This window comes from Rattus rattus, chromosome 11 (assembly GCF_011064425.1).
Source record: "Rattus rattus isolate New Zealand chromosome 11, Rrattus_CSIRO_v1, whole genome shotgun sequence".
Lineage (NCBI taxonomy): Eukaryota > Metazoa > Chordata > Mammalia > Rodentia > Muridae > Rattus > Rattus rattus.
The window spans coordinates 31,375,118-31,398,305 of NC_046164.1; the positions used below are offsets into that span (position 1 = coordinate 31,375,118).

At 45.7% G+C, this 23,188-nt stretch overlaps 1 protein-coding gene across 4 annotated transcripts in view; it reads right to left on the reverse strand.

Moving 5' to 3' along the window:
* Lnx1 (ligand of numb-protein X 1) overlaps positions 1-23,188 on the reverse strand; it is a 102,127-nt gene that overhangs the window by 7,309 nt on the left and 71,630 nt on the right. For 2 of the 4 annotated variants that reach the window (XM_032915937.1, XM_032915940.1), the window contains 6 exons: positions 22,708-22,860; positions 18,491-18,693; positions 14,917-15,288; positions 6,936-7,070; positions 3,246-3,414; positions 1,583-1,808 (listed from right to left, as the gene is read on the reverse strand). In XM_032915937.1, the coding sequence (XP_032771828.1) occupies positions 1,583-1,808; positions 3,246-3,414; positions 6,936-7,070; positions 14,917-15,288; positions 18,491-18,693; positions 22,708-22,860 (1,258 nt within the window). The remainder of the gene's footprint in view (positions 1-1,582; positions 1,809-3,245; positions 3,415-6,935; positions 7,071-14,916; positions 15,289-18,490; positions 18,694-22,707; positions 22,861-23,188) is intronic. The other 2 variants (XM_032915939.1, XM_032915941.1) reach the window with 1 other exon arrangement.

Consider the following 23,188-nt stretch of genomic DNA (forward strand, 5'->3'; position numbering starts at 1 on the left):
TCACTGCTGTGTTTGAGTGAGTACACTGATACCTAGGCTGGGGCCTTGAACTACAGCCAAGCCCGCAAGCTCTTGTTCACGGATGGCCTGTGGCTGTCTTTATGCTACAGCAGCAGAGTGAGCAGTTGCCAAGGCCCTGTACCCTATAGGCCCAAGCATTTTGCAGAAACAATCAACTTCTGACATAGACAGACTTTCCCTGGACACAAACTCAGGACCTGGGTAAGTAACCTGGTTACTTCTGAGTGGACCAGGAAGAAGAGCTACTTCCCGCTCCCTCTGCTCTGGTACCTCTGACCTGTTCACCAGGTCGTCAGACACTGCAGGGAAGAAGGATAGGAAAGGCTCCAAGGGTCTGAAGTCCCTGTCATCTCATGTCCTTTCACTCTTCCCGACAAGTGCAGAGAATTGCTGCAAACACCAGGCGGCACGCAGGGGAAGAGAGGAGCCATGGGCCCAATGCTCTATGCCTCACACAAAGGAACACTGAGGAGCCTAACAAGGGAGCTTTCAAACAAAAGCTATAAACAGACTTGGGATTATAGTTCCAAAATTTCATTTAAAGGAAGTTTACTCAATATAATAGTCTCCTGTTTGGCTATAACAGCTATAATTTGCCTAAATATTCAGTGTTGTAAGGACTTTTAAAAGGCCAACTGATGCAGAAAGTAATGTTAGGAACTTGCGGAAACCCCAAAGGGAATCCAGGCCAGCTTGTAGCTGAGGCTACTAAATAAATAAGAACCATCTCTACCTTCAAGAAAATGTTTTAAAACCGAGTAAATACCTTGCTTCCATTATTTCACCTGTTCGGAGGGACCTAACACTGGCAACGCCCGTTTTGAACGTTTAAGCTACGTACTTGCAGGCAACAATCTAAAGGCCATTAGATCTTTGCTCTGTTCCAAGGAAGCAAACATTAAATTTACCCGTCCTTTAAACAGTCAATTCATGTACAGAGCCATTTTGTGGAGATCTCTCCAAATCCTCTGAATCCATCGTGTCGGATAAGTTTATAGTTCATTGCAAGGCTCCCATTATACCTCAGAAAAATGGCAACCTAGTTGCTTGCTAAAGAACTTTCCAGACGAGTCACTGAAAAGAGATGTTCTGAGAAACATCACCAGCTAGCAGACTCTTGACTCTCTGAAGCCACGGTGTGCTGCTGTGTTGCTGTGTGTCTAGTCAGAGCTTCTAGAAGCTTCAGAGCAGGGCCACAGCTGGCCTGCAGCTCCCACTCATACCCGTGCAAGAAGAAGCTTGGCGTGAGCAGATTCAACTCAGGTCATGAGTGTGGAAACACAGGCTGAACTTCTGTCAGCCAGCTGACCCCCCCTGCTCCATGAACCATCTGATAAGTACAAACACTTCAAGAATACCTAGAAGTTTCTCTGTCTAGACTTTCACCTCCACCCTGAGATTTCTATATGGATTTTCATTTGCCCAAAGAAGACAGTTATTTCAGACAGCCCCACAGAGAAGACTGGGTCTTAGCAAGATGCTAGTGCCCATGAATCGGCCCAAGACAGTGAAAGAGTGGCTTAAGAAATAGAATCCGTAGGGGTGTTGAAGTGGGACTCACTGTGGTAATTCCAGCCACATGACCCAGGATGGGGACCAGTCACCAGGCGGGGTCACGTTGTGGTTGGAGTCCAGGGCTGCTGGGCTGCAGTCTTCCTGGGTCTCCTGTTCCTTGACTTCCAAGGCTTTGAGTACCACTGAGGAGGGTGTGCTCTTCAGTATGGCAACGGCCTCTGTCCGGCTGACCTCTGTGAGCTCAATCCCATTCACATTCAATAAAATGTCACCTGAGGCCAGAGAAGCAAAAGCAACCTCACTGAGTGCAAATGGGATTCTGCTCGGTGTGACGGGACAGAGGCTGACCGGGCGCACGGGCAGGGTGAGGAGAGGTGCATATCTCCAGCTCACAGAAACCCGAAGCTGGGTCCCATTTAGCAGATGGCAGAGCATGTGCGACTGGCTTGTTGGGAGTCTCTAAGGATGGCCTAACATCCTTAAATAGCTTCCTTTACTACTTAACCACAGGCAATCTGCAGTTTCACTCTTTTACTTTCCATTTTCTTTAGCACACAATGAGAGCACTTGACAAAAGGCTCCAGTACCTGTACAGCCTAGCATATAGGACACTACCAACAAACAGGGACTGGAGCAGGAATTAGTGTCTGGCACAAGAGCCCAGGGCAGACACAGAACGGTCCTGAACCTGAGCTTTCACAGAGGTGGGGTACAGTCACCATTTCTAGTCAATGCATCTCTGTGCATGGCAATAGCTAAGCACGGCTCCTATGGGTGATGTGCTACAAGGAATCTCACTAAGTCACTTCTTATCTGAGGTCACTCTTCACCCCAGTGCTTGCTTCTCCCTGCCCTTGCTCCCTAATGTTTCAATTATCTCCTGTTTTTTGTTTTTGTTTTTTGTTTTGCTTCTTATACAACTTTTTTTCATACAGAATAATTGAAGACAGGAGGAAAATAACAAGGGATGTCCTCAAATGCTTGCAGACTTAAAAAAAAAGAGAGAGAGAGCAACACCTTTTGATTGTCTGCCTAATTCCTGTACTATGCCACACTCAAGGGAACGTATTTGAGAAACTTTTTTTCTGTTGAATCTGAGCCCTTAAGAAGCACAATTGTTCCTCTCCATAAGTGACCTCTTCATGTGCTTGAACAGAGTTATTAAGAACACATACCTGCAGAGGTAAACTGGATACCTTCCTGTATGTAGAGGAGCTCAGAACATAAGTGGAAAGATCCATTTCTCACCAATGGGCAAAGTGATATTTAATTATACCACTGAATCGAGATCTAGCAACACATTCATCCCATTTAGCCCACAAAACTGTACAATTCACAAATCAGTTTCACTATTGGAGCATTCCGTAGAATGCATAGGGGCGTTAGATTGCATGGATCTAAATTGTGCTTTAGAATTGTGCAATTGTGTGCAACTTGCTCACAGGTGTAGCGGCTGTCGATTCAGCCAAGAAAGAAAGTCTAGAGGCGCTACCTTTCCTAGCAAAGCTGCCTCCTCCCCTCTCCCGTGCACTGAGAGAGGCAAGCCTAGACTACAGCATGCTCACCCTGCCCAAAGGAGCGTAGCAATCATGGCCAGCTCCCTCTCTCATGCTCTCCTTGACTCTGGGAGAGCAGTTAGTGAACCCAGCAGGCTGCTAACTCCTCCCAGGCTCTGCCACCCCATGCCTTTATTCTCTTCGATTTTGTACCTGTTTTTATTCTTCCGTCTCTGCTTATGACTCCTCCGGGCTCAACACTGATGACATAGATGGGCAAGTCCCATTCTCTGTGTGATGCTCCCCCTCCAACGGTCATGCCGAGAGATTCGTTGGGGTCTTTTCGGACACTTACAACCTTCTCATGACAAGTGGCTGCAGGCTGAAGGCACAGACACAAAGAACACGGTGCATGCATTCACCAGGTCTTTACTCACACATATTCCCGCACTCGCATCAGAAGAGTTATTAACATCGCGAATTCCAGCACCGCAGATACAGCATCGCAGATTCTAAGGGTTGACTCTGAGAAGTTTGCATTGCAGAACGGAATACTAAACGCAGAAAGGCCACAGCCTGGGGACTGTGGTAGAAATCTGGATCGCATACATTTGGCTGCATCCCGAATCTCTCAAGGAAGCCACCCATTTCTGATTACAGTAGGCCAACTTCTCAGAACACTCACTGTCCCTGACTATCAGTACATCTTTCATATTTAAAAATCATATTTATTAGCGGAATGTGTGGAAGCTGAGAAGCACATGCTACAGCATGCATGTGGCATGTAATTGTCAGAGGACAATTTACAAAAACTGGTTCTATCACTCCACCGTGTGGGTCCCGGGGCTCAAACACACTCTGGTAGGCTTGACAGCCAAATACGTTTACCTACTGAGCAATTCCACCAGCCCGGCAAGCTTCTCTAGGTTTACATTTTTTCTGACATAATGGACCTCATATAAATGCCAGCCATTTAAAATGGTGGCTAATGTGTAATCCAGAGTTCGGGGATCCACAGAGAGAGATGGCTGGTTAAGACTAGTCAAATACGCAAGATTGGCTTAGGCGGGAAGCAATCTCAGTAAAGCTGTAGAGAGCCACCAAGAAAGATACCCAGTGTCATGCTCTGGCGTCTACATGCACACGCTCACACATGCGCATGCCGCCCCGTATTTGTCAATGCCCATATGCACTTGCACGCAAACCATACAGAGGCACACATTGGGCCTATACGTTTTCCCCATTTTTGGTACTTTCCAAACCGCTGAACTAAGTGGCCAAGCACCAGGACTGCACTTGGCCTGTGTCCCTGATGGCCGTTTGCCTTCCCTACCAGTGGGAGAGAGAACGTGAGAGAGAGAGACAGATGGTAGTGATGGAGAAACTCGAATCTCTGAGTAAAATTCCTCTTGCTGACTTGCCAGGTTTGGGTCAGGAGGAGGAACCTTTGGCGGACAAAACTCTTTCTGTCTGACCTGCTCACTCTACTTTAAAAAGCTGACTTATGGTGAAATAGTTCATATTGATTAAACCATATGGGCACTTAAGAAGTCTACGGAGCATTTATGTTTTAGAATGTTTACCCGGGATTTGGAAGAATAAGACATTCTAAACGTCTAAAAAGCATCAGGATCCTGTAGCTTGATAATCAGTGCCAGGGTTGGTAACTGTCTCTGTGACACGGAGCTGGTCAGATTCCCCTTCCTCTTGATGATGGTGAACATAGGCCTAAAGATGGCGCCTTTTGGTACCTAACTCTTCACTGGGGTAGAAGCTTTCCTGTCCCACAAACCATGGCTTGCTTTCTTTGGTACTTCTTGGGAGCACTTAAACTCCTAGTTTCAAATGCCACGTTGTTTTCCTAAATCAGCTTAAAACGTAATCATCAAAAGCCATGTAGATCCCTTTCTGGGTGCGGCAGGGGTGTGTAAGGGGCAGGTAGAAGTATGAATGCAAAAAACTTCGTTCCTGGTGGGCCAGCATGTTCCCTGGGATTCAGACACATGACACAAGGCTGTAACAAAGATCTCATTAGACTGTCCGGGCTTCCCCATGGCTCATGGTAGGCAGGTAGAAGGAGTTACAGAGTCTCACTGGGGTTTCTGAGATAGCTTCACGGTTTACAGCACTGACTGCTCTTCCAGAGGTCCTGAGTTCAATTCCCAGCAACCACATGGTGGCTCACAACCATCTGTAATGATATGTGATGCCCTCTTCTGGTGTGTGTGAAGACAGACACAGTGTACTCATATACATAAAATATATAGCCTTTCTGTGGTATAGGTCTCATTTCTATGTTTAATGAATGAAAATATAACACATTCTACTTAATTCAGCTGGTTAGATACAAGCTTCAGGCAAGATTTTTAAAAATCTCACATATATTTTGACATCAATGAATACTATCAGATAACTTTAGAACACTAACAGTATTTATTATTGGGTAGAAAGTATCAGGGAGTCCTTGTGCATAAAACTCTTTAGCAGGGTACACTTAGCTTTTCTAGATTGCTTCCCATACAAAAACATGGAGCTCGAGGATTTATCTAGATGCCATTGGCTGGAGATTTTGAATGAAGGTGATCACAGGCTCCTGATTATAAAGCAGAGATGTTTTCTGCAATTATTACTCAAAAAGACCCTCAGCCTTTGGCCTGATATGGAAAGAAAAATATATTCATTCATTCCATCATCTCTGTTTTGGAAACAGGCTACATATAAAGGCATTAGGTTGTGTCCAAACATTGATTTATATCTTTATGGGCATGACTGTTTTGCCTACTACATGTATGTGCACCACCAGTGCCTTTAGAGACAGAAGAGAGCATCAGATCCCCCGGAAGTAGCGTCATAGAGAGTTGTGAGCTGCTGTGTGGGTGCTGGGAACAACTGAGGGGAGGGTCCTTTGCAAGAGGAACAAGTGGTTGTGACTATTGAACCCCGTTCCAGCCCTGCTTATCTTTAGTAACAAGTACCATGATGACACAAGCTATAGGAAAGAGGAAGCTGTCCATCTTCGTGATACAGCCAAGGTCAGAGGACTTGATCTGGACTGGACAATGTGTTGATTAGACACCATCATAGTGAACTGCATATTTGCATCTCATAGAAGCCACAGACAAGAATGTACTGGGCTGCATCTCCTGGGGCCACAAAAGAGCTTGTCAGCAAGCCTGCTGATCTTAGTTTAAGCCCTGGGACCAACACGGTGGGAGGGCGGAAGAGAACCAATTGCCACAAGTTACCCTCTGACCTCTACACATACACCATAGCACATGTGTGTCTACATGCGCATGTGTGTACACCTAGCCCTACAAAATAAATGAATGATTTAAGATTTTTTTAACTTCTGGATTTAAATGATGTAAGATAAGACATGTGCCCCTGCCTTGTCTGAGGCCCCGCTCCCCTAATGCTCCGTGCTCTTCAAGTACGACCAGTGTCTTCCTTGTCTTTCGTACAAACACAAACATTAAAAATACCAGGGGGTGGGGAATAGCAAGGGAATCAGAGTTTCCAGGCAGGTTGGGAAACTCAAAAACCAGAAACCAAGCAAACTGCTTGCCGCCTTTGAAAGCGAATGGAAAACAGTCCTTATGAGGAAGGATTCTTGGTAAAAAGTAGGACATGCATTTGGCTTACACTGGAAAGCAGGTCCCTTAGAAGGCTTGCAAGCTGGGATCTAACACTCCCCCAGCACCTTCCCCCTCACTCCTGCTTGGATGGGAGACACCTGTCACCTTCCAAGTGTGAAGACGGGACTTTGCCTTCTAGTTTCAAGGAGTAGTGTTTCTTGAAACGACAAAGTCCAGAGATAGCCCTTAGACACATTCAAGTATACGGCTTTCCCGAGAAATAGCCCCTCGAAGGAAGGAGCTGCCGACACGCCTGGCTGGGCCTCACCTTAGAAGATGTGCTCCTCTCCCCTGAGACAGGGGACTGCTGGCCATTGCTGATGCAGCCAGCTTCTTGAAAGATGTCTGGGCTGGGCTGTCGAACCTGGCGGGACACGACGAGGTGAACACGTCTTTCACTGGCCTGGACAAGAGGACATTCAATTAGCCACGTGCACATGGCCCTACCAGGATAGCACTTTCGTTTTGATTTTTATTGAATGGAATTAACGTTTCTAAATTTGTTCTGAAATGCTGGAGACTCAGCCCAGGGCTTTCGTGTATGCTTCGTCTACCCCTGACCCTCTAGATTTTTTTTCTTTTTTAAAACTGTGGTCAAAGCTGGAAGGACATACTTTTAAAAGATTTGTTTTTAATTATGCATATGTGTGCATGTATGTGGGTATGCGCATGGGAGTGCAGGTGTCCTCAGAGGCCAGCAGGGGCGATTGGATTTCCCTGAAGCTGGTGCACAGGTAGTTGTGAGCCACAGGGTGTGGGGCTGGGAACTGAACTCAGGTCCTCTGCAAAAACAGTGTGCACGCTTAATCACTGAACCCTCACTCCAGGTCAGAAAACTCTAGATTTTTTCATGTCAGTGTCCAGCTTGCACTTCAGCAGAAAGGCTTGACTCAGGCAAGTCTTTGAAGAGACACCATTGGATCTTGTTAATGTATGTTTAATGACAAGTTCAGCTGCAGGCTGAAAGGCTTTCTGAATAGAGCAAGGTGCATGGTGTGAAGCAGTCCACACCACGTGGTAGTTCCGGATAAAAGGGCAGCGGTGAAGAAGGAGAAGCAAGGTAAGAGGCAGCAACTGTGACACTGCGGAAACGGAAATGCCGTGACTACCGCTGACTCAGATCCTTCTGCATACAGGTACTGGGCAGAAGATTTGGAGGAACAAATGTATCGCTTACTGCAAGGGTTCCTAACACGTGGTAAATTGCTGATTAGCTTTCTGCCATGGGTCACTTTCCGTATCTTTGACTGCAAGTGTCAACCTAGACGTGCCAACCCCCAAGGTGTCAGATCTGCGGGGAAGATAGGCAAGACCCTAGGGCTGCAGATCTCATAGAAACAACGTTGATTCCCCAAACTGAAATGGCACGTGGATCCTCCATCACTTCAGTGAGAAATGCAACAAGAAGCATGGTTAGAAAGGCACCTGGGGAAAGCTAGGTTCAGACACCGGGAAGATGAAGAAATGTAAGGTCTGGTAGTTCCTCCCCTCCTTCTAGTTCTTGACCACTCACCGCAGCAGAGACAGACACTGATAACGCACACACTTGCCTTCATGCGTAGGGTTAAAGGGCCTTGGAGAAATCGGGTCACAACAGAGGGCCTATACTGCGTATCTCCATTAGCTCAGACAGTGGGCACGGAGATGTTTGCCTTTTGCTGGCTATGGTTTGAATGTATGCGTTCCTCATGTGTGGAAATCCTAACCCCCAAGGCGATGGTATTACCAGGCAGGTCTTTGACTTGGTCCCCATGAATGGGATCAGTGCCCTTACAACAGAGCTTGCTCCTTTCAGCACGAGAGGATACAAGAAGATACCACATATAAGACAGTCATTTGGGGATGGAGCTGTTCATTCCACACTCAATTAGAAAATGCTACTGAACGGCCCAACAAAGGAAGCTTGAGCTCCGCCTGCTTTCCTTTATGCACAGCCCTAACTCACTGAGTCAGTGCTTACGTGTTCTTCCTTCGCTAGCCTATCTAGAATTCCTTGGGTTCCCTTACCACATCTGAGGCTTGCATTAGAACAGCTCGGGTAACCCATCAAGAAGAAAGCTGACACACAGAGCTATGGGCCTGGCCAACAGTTCGTTTCTGGAAGAGAGTGTTGTAATAATGTATCTTTTCCTCTGGATTGCAAGTCTCACTTACCCTACGAGGTTATCTTCAAGAACTCTCTGAAGTAAAACTCGTGGGAAGATAAGTAGCAATAAAGAATCAGGTCAAAACCTCAATCACTGAGCCCAGTTTGCTCTCTTATCTTGGAGGGAAACTCCGCACTGTTGAGAAGGCTGTTGGCAGTGCTTTTGCTCTGGGCTGGAATTGTATCCTGCTTGTCTTGGCCAGCGAGCAGAGCATGTTCTGAGCAACACCTTATAAGAAATATAAACGCTGGAGAATCCCACATGGCTCAACTCACCAGGCAAAGTCCAAATTGCCAAGGAGCAATGTTCACGAGCTGTTTGCTTCACGTTTTTGAGCACAGATTTCTCATCGGGCTTTCAAATGCTGGCTCGAGAATGAAGCGTTGGCAGGATCGGCACCCCGATCAATAACACGGGTATCAATTTCCTCGCAAATAAATTCTCTGCAGGGCTGGATCTGGGGCTCTTACCAGCCACCTCGTGAATTGTTCACAGGAAGGCTATTCCGTGCACTTTCTTTCCTAGCCCTCGAGATATGAAGTAGGCTAATGTGTTTGTCCTGGCGCTAACTCGCAGGAGCAGCTGCAGGCAGACTTGAGAAACAGGCCCAGGCACTAGGGTCTTTCTCTCCACGGGTGTGACTGTGCTATGTGGAAGGAGAGACACAGTAGAGGCACAGAAAGGGTGAAGGCAGTGCTCCTTGATTTCACACCTACGGATATGCAGGACATCGTGCACAGCAAAGTTGGCGTTTTAATGGCAAATGGTGGCTAAGAGGACAATGGTAACTACAGGCAGAGCATAAGTTGACAGAGAACCTGTACCTAACAGTGCAAGCCTCTCACCCAGCCAAGGAACTCCCCTAATTGTAAGGGAAGTTGAATACGCCATTTGTGCTGTTTTGGGGACATGAACACGGACAAACACGTGTGTATACAAACTATATGTTTTTTCTTTTTTTGAGACGGGGTCTCCCTGTGTAGCTCTGACTGGCCTGAAACTCACGTCCTCAGCCTCCTGGGTGCTGGGATCAAAGCTATGCACTAAGTGAGCGGTAGCCAGCCCCATGGTTTACCTGCTGTCTTCCTTATCCTGGCTTTCCAGACTTCCAGGTTAAGAATTCGCCATCTCTGCCATGCAGTGTTATTCTCTACAAACCCATGAAACGGGGGAAGGGAACCAAACTGACTGCTGGGTATCACAATTGTGCTCTGTGGAATGGACCCTAAACACGATCTAGGTCTGCAAGAGAGGCATATTTGAAAGGGCAGTCCCTTGACACAGGCAGAGGAGAATCAGCTGTCAGGAGAGATGCTCTCTGCTCAGCCTTCCAGCCACTCATAAGACTTTTTCCTGATCATCGTTTCCTCCCCTTTAAGAAGGGGATGTAGCTCACGTGTAGAACCTAACATCTTTCTGTCTCAGTGTCCTAAATGCTGGGACTATAAACCTATACCACCATGCCCCACTCAATGATTTCTGCAAAATCAAACAAAACAGAACAAAAATCCAAATTCATGGGGCTTGAGACATGCAAGCAAGCGCAGGGCCCTGGGTTCGGTCCCCAGCTCCGGGAAAAAAAAAGCAACTAAAAGTGAAGCATTAATAAAGTTATTTAAAGGGCTGGAGAGATGGCTCAGTGGTTAAGAGCACTGACTGCTCTTCCAGAGGTTCTGAGTTCAAATCCCAGCAACCACATGGTGGCTCACAGCCATCTTTAGTAAGAATGCGCAAAAGTCTGAACTTCTCCCCCAGGACCCACATGATGGACAGAGAGACGTGACCTCTCCTACAGGTTGTCTTCTGTCCCTGGCTGCACATTTGTGTGTACGTTTGTGCGTGCCTTTGTGGGTGCACACACCAAGCAAAACGAATGCAATTAAAACTGTTTCTTAACAAAATTCATCCTACACACCTAACTCTTTAAAAGTCCCCAGAAGGAAGCAGCATTCTAGCATTAACTGATCTTCAGTTGACGCTTGCGGAACAGGTGTCTCTACACTGCTTGGTGACCTCACTTCTTCAACAGTTAAATATCATTCTTGCTTCATCCAGCTTATGCTAACTAAGCCCTGGGCTCTGCGGAGCTCTGGTTGCCTTGATGCAGAAGGTCAAAGATACGTAAGAGCTGCCAGACAGCCTCAATCCTGCACTTCTCTCTGTGGGCCCTGGTTCAGTTCCACTATGACATGCTGTCAATCAACTCATGTGCCCATCCTTCCAGGTTACAGAACCTTCCTAGGTAGAATGTGGCAGCTAAATATAGCACTAATTAAAAAGCCTGTCTTTAAATGGAACTCCAGTCAATTCTAGCCATGTCTTTCCATCACACTTTTTTCTTTTCTGGGGTAGCTATTCCTACTCAGTATCAGTGTGGGCCCTGGTGCCACTCTAGTGATGCTGAGTATGGCTGAGGTATGGAATTGGAGTAAGACGATACATTCTAGTCCAGCCATCTTAGTAACTGTTCTTGCTAAGTGAACCAACGACACAGAGGCCATCAGGATGCAATCCCATTCTGTTATTTCACGCAAAGACTATTGTCTCTATGTTCTAGGGGCCAGGAGGTACAGACATCAGTTTCATTATTAACAATTCGTTGGAAGGTGGAAGGAAGGTTGTCAGGCCTTCAGGACAGCACAGCCTGTCTCTGAAACTGTATGACGGAACCCAGATCCTCCTTAGCGGTACCGATATTAGAACCAATTGCTAAGCAAGAAACATGCCAAGGCCACCAGTCGTCCTTGTTGACTATATGGATATGACAAACGAAGTAACAAGGTCGGGAACAAAGTTCTCACCTTCTCCCTCCTTCTAGTGAGGAAAAGAACTTCTTGGGGAAAATTATTCCCACAGAACCAGAAACTGCAGGCTTCGGGAGTATGTCTAGAAGAAGCTAATAGTGCTTGGAAAGTTGATGTATGATCTTGGTGAAAGCAAACCTCGAATTTGCCCATTTGAGATTTTAGTACTGAGCACAATGCCTGGTATTACTTTAAAAAATATCATGACTCTCTTCTTCTATGGAGTAGAACCTCTTCCATCAGTTAAACAGCATCAGAGACCGGGTCACAGAGACAGGAAATTGAGGAGCTTTTGAGGAAAGGTGGTGGGAAGATCTGAGCATTCCACCAGAGCCAGAAAGGAGACTTAGATCAGACACTGGCTCTGTTTTTCTTAGTAGAGCGTAGCTCCGTATACAGCTTCATGTTCTCAGCAGCACAATATCTTGTAGAAATAAGAGGCCGAGAGATGAAGGAAATACAGCTGGTGACTTATGCATGGCCATGCAGATGTCAACGACACAGTCAACGATCCCTGAACCTGCTGACTGATAGACAAAAGGACAAAGGTGGTATTCCCCTGCCTCAGCACCACCTCTCTTCCAGGAGCTGGAAGTTACTATTCCCTGGATTCTCTTCCACGGTAAAGGAATAAGTATGTGGGGGTGGGAAGGGGTGTTTGTTTGCTGGAAAAAGGACAGCAGGATTTGCAGACCCTTTAACACTTGCATGTAAAGTACAGTTCTGCGTAAGTCATTCTCATGAAATGTTATACAGGGTTCCTAGTCCCGCTTTCTCAAGAAAATGGGGGGAATTTCGAGTCCTATTTAGTAATCATCTGGGCTTTGAGAATTGAGCATAAGCAGATTTAAGTTTAGTCTATGCACACTAAATTTACTACGGGAGCCTGGCAAGGCAATTTATGTAAGCAGGGCTTGGATTCCACATGAGCTGGGCTGATCTGTAGAAACACACACAGACCCAACAGGTCCTATTTCACTGGTGGTTCTTATGAGCTCCCAGGGACTTGAATGTTTAAATTCCCACAAAAGGTCTGTCTTTTTCTTCCCAGGTACGAAATACAACTCAAGACCTGGAACGCTGTCTTTAGAGTAAATGCAGGCAACACGAGCAGAGCATTGCTTACTTTCGGGTCTGTCAGAAGTCCTATCACATTCTTGTTAAAGGCTTAACAGGCATCTGACTTTCAGATCTTTGCTGAAATAACTGCATATTCAAACATTATTTTATTCAAGGAACAAAAATCACACATATGGTGGTGAAGGCCCCCACTTACTCCCGCCCACCTCTATACATTGATTTGATTTTTTTCAGTTTCTGGAGTTGCTTAAGAAAGAAAGAAAAAAAGGGAGGAAGGGAGGGAGGGAGGAAGAAAGAGATAGAGAGAGAGGAAGAAAGAGAGGGAGGGAGGAAGGGAGGGAAAGAAGAAGCATGGAAAGAGCATGGAAAGTTACTCGATTTGAAATTCACTCCTGCTTTCTTGGTCGTCTGTATATATTTGAACTCCTAAACAAACACAACTCATTAGTCTAGAATTGGGTATGGACAGAAAACCCTCATATTCATACAACTCCCAGGTTCTCGTGCTGGTAACTGAGTGGAATAAATTAACCCACTGGGATACACATAGCTCTGAAAGGTTTGTCTTCCATATTGTTACTCCAACAAGGATGCTCAGAAAGCCCGAGAAATCAACAATGGTGAAGCCCTGCGTGGTCCTTACTAAGCTGCCAAGTGAGTCAATTGTTCCCATAAGAGGTGTCTTCTCCTTTAAGGTTTTCCTTCTTAAAGGGCCTCAGCTCTCCGGGTGTCTTAACACTGGGGACAGGTCTGCCCTGGCAGCCTCTGAACACGCTGAGGTTAGGGCAAAGTTGGTCCAATTTAAAATCGCTGTGGTTTGTTATGTAGGAAAAAACATTGTGTGTTGGGAAAGAACATGACCAACAGGACTGTTGTCTGGAAATTCCTTTGTGAGGTAAATGTGATTCATGGGGGAGACACATGGGCAGCACAGCCAAGGCCCCTGGGGAATCAGAGTTTCAATCTTTGAAGGGTATTTAGCTTAATCCTCCCCAGCCTGGTGTGTGTTACAGGTATCACATAAATAAAATCCACTTTTCTGAGACAGCAAGCTATTGCTTAGTGGTGAGTGTGTGTGTGTGTGTGTGTGTGTGTGTGTGTGTGTGTGTGTTTTACAGAATCCACTTTTAAAAATTTCTTTCCCAACTAGCTTGACCCTAGCCTTTATGAAAAATAAAAAAATTTCTTTCTGCTTATAAAGCAGATTGGCTTTGTTTAGTAAGCAAAGGGATTTTTTTTTTTTAAAGGAATTCCCACTGTTAGGCAAGATTTTATTTCATACATTCTCAGGGAAAAATATACTCTTCTGTTATTAATCTTCAAGAGTAAAATGCCACATGTAATCAAGATTTTTCCAAATAACATGAGTTAAGAGTTTTTCTTTTGCCTGTTGCGAAAGTTGCAGTTGGCAAAGAGGAGCTCCAGGACGGGACTTACACGAGGTGACCTGCAGAGGGCGCTAACAAGTGTATCACGAAAAAACTACTGACAAGCCCTTAGAGTCTAATTTTTGAGGGTGAAAAAAAGATTAAGCTAAGATAGCTTCTTCCTAAGGGGGGAAAAAAAGAATTTTATTTCATGTATGACTACTTCACCTGGTCTGTTTTTCTAGTCTAGCTCTGCCTTCTGCCTTCTTGGTTGTACAAAATCAGAAACAGGATGTTTTTCGAACTCTGAGAAGCAAGCAACCATGGCCGCCTCATTCATCACTGACACTGCTTGGTATATAGAAGCGCGCATGCGCAACTAGTGACAACAGCAAAGTCAAGGGGATAAAAAGTAGAGATTACATCATAGGGTCAAAGCATGTAAAAACAAAATGTAGGTGATGAATGGTTTGATTAAAAAAAATCTCAGGGAGCAGATTAACGAGCAAAATGTATTACACATATATTTACCTGTTTATAACTTGACTAATTTATGAGTTAAATATTTACATATAATAAACACTTATTCACTGAATCCTTAACCTTTATGGACATTGATCTAGGTATGTGTAATCTAGAGGGGGGGTACATAACACCATAATACTATCATAACACTATCAGTAAAGGTCACGGCACCATTTGTGTACATTGGGTTCTTCCTTGTTTGTGGAAAACACCAGTCCCCCACACCTGACGTCAGGAAGGTTCTCACAGCGCACGCAGTAAGGGGGCTGACGTTCCTGCTCATGTGGGCATTTCTGCCTGAGATCCTAGGATGACTTCTGACCCACCTGAATCAGATGAGCTGCGCTCTCTGGACTGCCAAATCGAAGGTCATGTCCGTTGATGGCCAGCACACGATCATTCTCCTCCAGCTGGCCATGTCGGTCGGCGACACCGCCATTCAGCACGTTGAAGATGAACACTCCGGGCTCATCCACCCTGCGCACCAGCTTTATGCCAAGCTGCTCCTCCGGGCTGCTTTTGTTGAGGATCACATGGAAGCTGTCATCCCGAGGTCCGTAGGAGTCCGGCGCAGGCGCATTGCTTCTGCTACGGAACTTCTGTTCCCGCAGCACCGTTAGCCGTAGCACCTGGCAGGGCTGCCGCAGGAGCCGCACGGCATAGTTATGAGGGACATTGCTGATGTCCATGCCATTGACCTGGGGGTGGTGCCATGTCAGAGTGAGTAAACCTATTATAAGCCTTCTGGAAACGCCCAGGCCAGCACAGGTCAAGAATCAAATGCCTACAAGCCCAAGCCCACAGAGTAAGCAAGAATCGTCTCCTAGCCTGCTGTGCTACCTCCTTTTATCCTGCATACAAATAGCCTGATCTTCCACAGTCATTTTCTGGCCTCTATGACTGACTCCACACTGCCTTCCTTCACCCGAGTCCTTACCTCAGCTCGTTTATCTATTCACAGAATCCTGACTGGTCTTCATGTTGCCTATCAATTTAATTTTTTCTTAGTTCACAGGGAAGGAAGGATGGAAGAAAAAGATGAAATTATATGAAAGAAAACCCCCAGACATTTCCTATGTCAAGCACTGGTGGTACCTTCAATCCCAGCACTCCAGAGGCAGAGGCAGGTGGATCTCTTTGAGCTAGAGGCCAGCCTGGTCTACAGAATGAGTTCCAGGACAGCCAAGGCTATACAGAGAAACCCCTGTCTTGAAAAAAAAAATTCACTTCCCCATTTAACTCCAATTTGCATTCTTAAAGTGCAGTACACAAGAAGCACTGGCTTGGTCACTGATCTGCACCCCAACATATGACTTTGGTAACATCCAATGCCATCTAGAACAAAACAAGTTGACATTATCTTTCCAAAACTCAACAAATTTTATCTTATGGGGTTACCCATATTTTCACTTCCAGATCATCCATGTGGGGAGTGTATGTGTGTGTGTATGTGTGTGTGTGTGTGTGTGTGTGTGTGAGAGAGAGAGAGAGAGAGAGAGAGACAGAGACAGAGACAGAGACAGAGAGTCAGAGATATATATATAGAGATAGACAGATAGACAGACAGAGATAGAGAATATGTACTTAGTTGTGTGACTGTGTAGAGTATCTGTGTGAATGAGCCTGACCATGTGTAGGTGTGTTTGTTTGTTATGGTATGCATGTGAATGTAACTATGTGGTGTGTATGTGTGTGTGCTCTGGCATGTTAGAATATGAATGTGAATGTGCCTGAATGTGTGTTTGCATGTTAGGGTATCTGTGTGAATGGGCTGTATGTGTGCGTGTGTTGTATGACACAGTATGTGTGAGTGGGCCTGAGACCATGTATGTTGTTATATGATACAGCACTTATGAGCTGACCTGTGTGTGTGAGGGTACTGTTGTACTCTTGGGTGTGCTTGCATGTGTATTTGCAGGTGTGAGTGTGACAGTGTATATAGGAATGCCAGGTACACAATCAAGGTGACTGTCTGCAAGGTTCATTGCCTGTGTTCTAACTATAAAGGGATGTGTGGGGCTTGAATAATTCTAAACAAATTAATGCAAAAGAAACTTTCTAGGCCATTACTGAAAGGCTGATCCCTCGATAGTACCCCTTAAATACCCCAAAGCTAGGCCTCTCATTCGGGGGCAATAACCTACAGGGCTGCTTCTGCATCTGGCTTTCTGGCTTTAATTATCCTGGCTCCACAGGCCCAGCCTGGAGGCTGTAGCCCCAGTGTTTGTCACTGCTCTGGAAAAAAACAGTTCCCAGCAGCCCTGCACTCTGCTTAGGGAAGGGGCCCCACAACGAGCAAGATGATTCTTCAATTTCTAGAGTTTGCTACTCTTTCTTGTACTTGAAGCCAATCATTGGAGACACATTGGACTGAGCTCTGAAACGGTCTTTTTTGAGGTCAACCACCTCCTGCTACAGCTCAGGGGTGGATGGGGCTCCTTCGGTGAAGACAAGGTACTCCCTTGTCCAAATACATGGGATCATTACCAGGAAGGTGGCAGAGCCTGCCATCCCATTATCCCCAGGGCCAAGAGAAGTCAGGGTCACCTGGTGAAAGCCCCTGACATTCCTTTTAGCTGCAAGTGCCTCCAGCTCAGAGCCAACACAGAGAATTTTCTTCTACAGCTCTCCCAGGCAGTAGTCCCCACTGGGAGCAGGGAGAAAAGCCCCCCAACTGTGACTGGGGTCCTGATGATTGTGGCCCACTGAAGTGATGGCCCTGCTTGTCCCACACCCCAGAGACCAGTGGGAATGTCAACATTTCGGCAGTAACTGGTTTCAATTATTTCTGCTCTTATTCCAATTAGTTTGCCAAACAAACAGCTCATGCTGAGACAGGAATTGTCCCTCTTCTGCCTGCAAAGGGTGGGATGGAACTGTTATCTGAGTATTAGATAAGAAGTAGATGCTTAGAGAGGGAATTCTAGTCCTGCTGGCTCACATTTAACATCTGTCTGATAAACAGTCCGTCCCCCACCCCTCCAGAAAATTCTTCTGGAAAGTCTCTTTTCTCAACCATGCCTCAGAGGACAGTATGCCCAAGCCAGGTCATTCCACTCTTGCCTTCCCAGGAATGCCTCTGGGTCATGAGACTTCTGTGGTCATTAAGACATGGGAGATTTTCTGCAGAAGGGCATCTGAACACAATTAGACCAAATACAACAGTTCCCATTAATCTGCTTTACAATTTAAGAAAGAATATATGCGCCAGTCTTATTTTCTCCTAATATATCTTTTAAAAGAAAAGGCCACAGAAAGATCAAGAAGAGGAAGAGAAGAATGAGTAAGTGGGAAAAGAAAAGAGGGGCCATGGAAACCAAGCAGTGGGGAAACGGGCAGAGAAGACAGAAAAGGACACAGTAACAAAGAGAAAGGAGATATAATGTAACAAAGAGAAGTGTTTATAAGGAACCAGGAAAGAGAAGACAGAAAAGGATACAGTAACAAAGAGAAGGGAGATACAATGTAACAAAGAGAGGTGTTTATAAATAGAGAGAAGGGGGAAGAAAGACCCTTCTTGGATATACTAGAGCTTCATAGGAGATTTACATCAATATAACTGTGCAAAGTGAGCATCTTTATTCCACTCTATTTACCCTATTTGTCATCTACCCATCCACTTATCTACCCACCTACACATCCATTTATCCACCCACTCATTCATCCACCCACTGATCGACCCATCCATCTAACCATCCATTTACCTATCTACCATTATTGGCTTGGAAGGATTTCACTTATTCACCCACCCATCCACTTTTCCATCCATCTTCCTGACCAGCCAGCCATCTCTCCTTCCACCTACCCATCCAAACTTTAGGGACTTAAATTATGGGCCGTTCACAACCTACAGCCCACGATCTTGTAGCCTATGGTTACAAAATCACGCCTCATGGGCACCTTGAGAATGATGTCTCCTGGCAGCAGTCGTCCATCTCTGGCAATCACTCCATCACGATAAATATGCTGGATGATGATGTGGACCAGCGGAGTCTCGCTGCCTCCCACAAGCCTTATGGAGAGGCTTTCATTGGGATCCACTCTATTGATCTTGATGCTTGTAATTTCACCATCTGGAATCAGGTGAAACAACCTTGGGAAGACTGAAATGGACAGAAATAGTATTTGTTTCAGACATCTACTCAACGGGCATCTCCAGCCGTTCTGGATGCCAAACTAAACTGCTGATTGTTCCTTGTGTGTGGCACCACTTTCCTGCCTTGGTGCCAGCATACATTTCTCTACTGGAATGTTTTTCATCCTGGGCCGAAACCCAATATTTCCTTCAAGGCATGCATGAAATAATCCAATTCCAATTCAACTTTATCCCAATCTCTCTTTTCCTCATTGTCACTAAACATGTGATTCCTATAAGCCTGTTCTTGTGGCATCTAGCCTTCCATTACTGCTCTCTGTTCTCATCTCTCATGTCACGATCTGTACTCTACAATCTGTCAATTGGCTTCACTCTTGGACTCAAGTAGCTGCCTTAACCTGGCTGTTCCCCATGTTAATTTGACAGACTGCTTCAATTAAAGTTTAAACTACTCTGATGACATCGTGGAGGCAGCAGTTTCTGGCTGTCCCAGTGGTTTTGGGCACAGATCTCTCTGTCCACAGGAGCCTTCGGCTGGTGCTTACTGCTTGAATAGGAACAAACTAATGAACGGATGTCTTCAGGGAATGAACTGTGATTTCATTACTTTCTTATCAAGGAACAAAAATAGAATCTGCTCTTCTGTTCTCTTAGGTCATTTTGGAAGATCTCGGAGACTGTTTTTCAGGCTCCAGCAGTCTTCAGCCCTGTAGCATATACTGCTGTCAATAACAGCAGTAATAAAAGGCCTGGTTTCACAGGCACAGAGAGGCCAAGGTCATGGTCTTATGGCTGCCTTCTGAAGGCTTGTTCCTCATCTACCTGGATCACTGACCTCAGTACTAGAGAAAGTATCAAAGATCAGGGGAGCCACTGTTTCCTAACTTTAGTATAACTAAAGCTTTCCACAGAAACATTTCTTAGCTCCCTCCTTGATCCTGTCTGGCTGTGCCAGACACAGAGTAACTGTCTGGGTCACTCTAGCTACACAGTGACAGACAGCCCTTTATTGTGTGTGTGTGTGTGTGTGTGTGTGTGTGTGTGTGTGTGTGTGTGTGTGTGTGTGTGTCTCTCTCTCTCTCTCTCTCTCTCTGTGTGTGTGTGTGTGTGTGTGTCTGTGTGTGCACAGAGAGGAAGCTGTGGAATAAGATGGCCTCAGGGTCAGGTGAGGGTTGGCACACTCATGGCCTCAAGAGTTCCCCGGGAGTCAAGTGTTCACAGCCACATCAAAGTTCACAAGGACAGGCCCTAGTGACCAAGAATGCAGAAGCACTGATTGACACTTTTTCCACTTTGGTTGGAATAGAAGTATCCAGAGGGGACACCAACTGCTGAGAACGAGTCATGCCTAGTCTAGCTCAGAAGTGGCTCCTTTTGTGTAGCTTGAACACTTAGGATACAGAAGGAAGAGATGTTTGAGTCCAGCAGCCTTAGTCCTTGGAGTCCCCTTTAGTTCTGTCAGCTGGGAAGACATATTGTAAGCCTGGTTCTGCATGCATCACTCTTTACGCCTATTTTAAAAACCTATAACCACAATCCACTTGTTTAAATGAACTCAACTCTCTACGAAAAGTATGCAGAAAAATTAAGTTATTTGCCATTACTATATGGCACAACTAGGGAGGTAACGCAGTGGCTAGAGGAAGCCTGTGGCATTGTAAATGTGGGTCTTGCACTCCATCCAGACTTAATTTCATGTCCGCAAATGGCTTCTGTGAGGCTCTGAGTAGCTACCTCAATCTGTCAGCTCCTGGTGCTATGGAGGTGAGTGAGTTCAATTAATGCTTAAACTGCTCTGATTGCATTCAGTAGGCTTTACCACATGCATGTGTCAGAACATGCTGGTATCATAATGGAAACTCATTGAAAAGTCATTTTAAGCAAAAAATGTTTTGGAGATAACAATCAAAGATCCTCCCTCTTCCTTCCCTCCTTCCTTTTTCCCTCTACCTTTACCACAGACACAAACATTGGCATCCTTAAACAACTGGAGGATATCTGGTCCCATGATTTGAAAGGACCCGCCCAGACTCAAACTCTTAAATGATGTCCCTTAGAGCCAGACCAACGAGATCCTTGTGATGTTGAAGGGTTAAAACCATTTTTAAGCTGTCAAAATTGTTCTAGTCTGGACCTAAAAGAATTTGATCAAAATTCTTTGTCTAAAGGTTATAGGATCTAAGAGTATTCTCCTCCGAACACTGGACTAAGAAATTGGGATGCTTGTTTTCTGTCCTCACTGACTGACAAAGATGGATTCTTATCCCTGTTTCCAGGTGAAGAGTTAGATTGGCAGTGGGAAGGAAATGGAGGGTGCAGGTTGGCCAGCAGCTGGGAGGCACTTGAAGCCACACAGGCACGTGAGGAGAGAGCATGGAGGGCAAGTGATGAGGGGCAGCATAGCCAGGCCAGAGTCTCACAGGCTGCACGTGAATTTTCCAAAGCCATAGTAAATGAAGCATCTGGGGCTTTAAACCTGCAACCCTGGAGCGTTTTGGAAGGTGTTAAAAGTCAGCGGAATGAAGTTAAAATCCTGGTGTCTGTCTGTCTGTCTGTCTGTCTGTCTGTCTCTCTCTCTCTCTCTCTGCCCCCCCGTGTGTGTGTGTGTGTGTGTGTGTGTGTGTGTGTGTGTGTGTGTGTGTGTGTGTCGAGGTTTGTGGAAGTGGTTTAGCTGTGTGACTTTAGACTACTTACCTAACCTCTCTAAATCGCTCTCCTGATCTGTGAACTAGGATTGGCAATCCTTATTGCTTATCAATCTTTTGACATATGCACGGCTCTCAAGAGCACTAGCTAGTACATGAAGAGCTGCTTCTTATGTTATTGTTTTACTGTGTAGTTTAATGCAAACCAGATGTGCTGCACACTTACACGCCCAATACTAAGAGGCAAATGTAGGAGGATCACTGCAAGTTTGAGGTCAGCCTGGTCTACACGGTAAGTTCTAAGGCTAGCCAAGACTACAAAGGGGGAATCTGTTTTTGAACAAATGTTAATTTAACCTAAAAGCTTCAATGTGAAATGAACAGAATGGTAGGAAACAGTGTCTCCTTAGCTCCACTGATATTGGGGAAACATATACCATATCCACATACTAAGATACGACGGCTTTCTCTGTGTGGCCCCAAAGGTCAACACGGCCATTTGGAACAAGTTGAGTGACCTCTATATGTCTCAGTATATGTTCCTGAAAACAGGGCTGACAATGGATCATCCTGGGAGCTACACCAGTGAGATGCCAGTGACTTTGAAATGTGTCCTGGTCATGGGGTGCTTGTGAGGATCAAATGAGAAAAGGCACACGGAACACTTAGAGCACCAGGGTGTGTGTGTGTGTGTGTGTGTGTGTGTGTGTGTGTGTGTGTGTGTGTGTGTGTGACGCTAAGAATACTAGTCTATCAATGTGCCAGCCCAGTCTAAGATGCTTTTCATGGGCCCTCGAGATGGGTCAGTGGCTCAAGACGCTCGCTGACTCGACCAGTCCTAGGACCCTCATGGCAGAGGGTGAAAACCCACCATTACAAGTTGTCCTTCGACAGTCATGTGAGTCACATGCACTATGACATATGAGCACACATGTGTGTGGGTGTGCACAGACACCTCTACCCACACACTATAAACAAATTAGCATAGAGAAACAAAACAAAGGAACTAACTTGCTATCGGTTTATGTAGAACTCGAAGTGTCTATGACTTTTCTGTTTCAACAGAGAGCCTGTGCATGGTGCCATGTGGTGAGAATGAAATAAAATGCTTTTCACTCTCTAACTATAACCATTATTTTCATGGGCGTAAGCCAGCACCTGGAGCCCAGGAACAGATGAATTTTTCTTCACCTGTGTAAAAGATGACAAAGAAAAGTCCCTGCTCTTACTCAGGTGAGGAGGCTACTCAAGGCTATATATCCTTGGAAAGACAGAGGTCACAGAGAATGGGAGTCGGTCAGACTGCCATCATCCCTCAATGACTCTGGAAAACCAGCTTACAGCCAGCCTTGGGGTGGGGTGGAGATTTCGTTTACCTTCGGGGACAGTGTCGTTCTCAGAGTTGTCCCTGCCCTGGTCAGCGTGGTTGGCAACAGCACTTCCACTCTTCGTCCTTCGGAGAGCACTCAGAGCTCGGTTGATCTTTTTGAAAGATCGGCTTCTCATAGTGGAGCGCTCAAAGGGCCGTGCTGAGGAAAGAGAGATCAATGGAGGTGAGAGTCATAGGCTCATAGCAGTTTTCCTTTAGCCACGCGTGCTGCTCTGTGCCTGTGATCTCAGCACTCAGGAGGGTAGCCAGGAAGCTCAGGAGGCCAGAGTCAGCCCTGGTGCAGAGCGCGGGGTTGCTTCCAAACAAGTGAAAAGGAAACCTTTTAGGTATAAAACACATGAACAGGATGACAGGATATTAAGACAGTGATCGCTTAATGATAACAGTTTATTTATCTGTATTTCTCAATGTTTTATGTAGTGAAATAATGTATCTCACTTATTTAAGAAATCTGCTTTCCTCCTTTG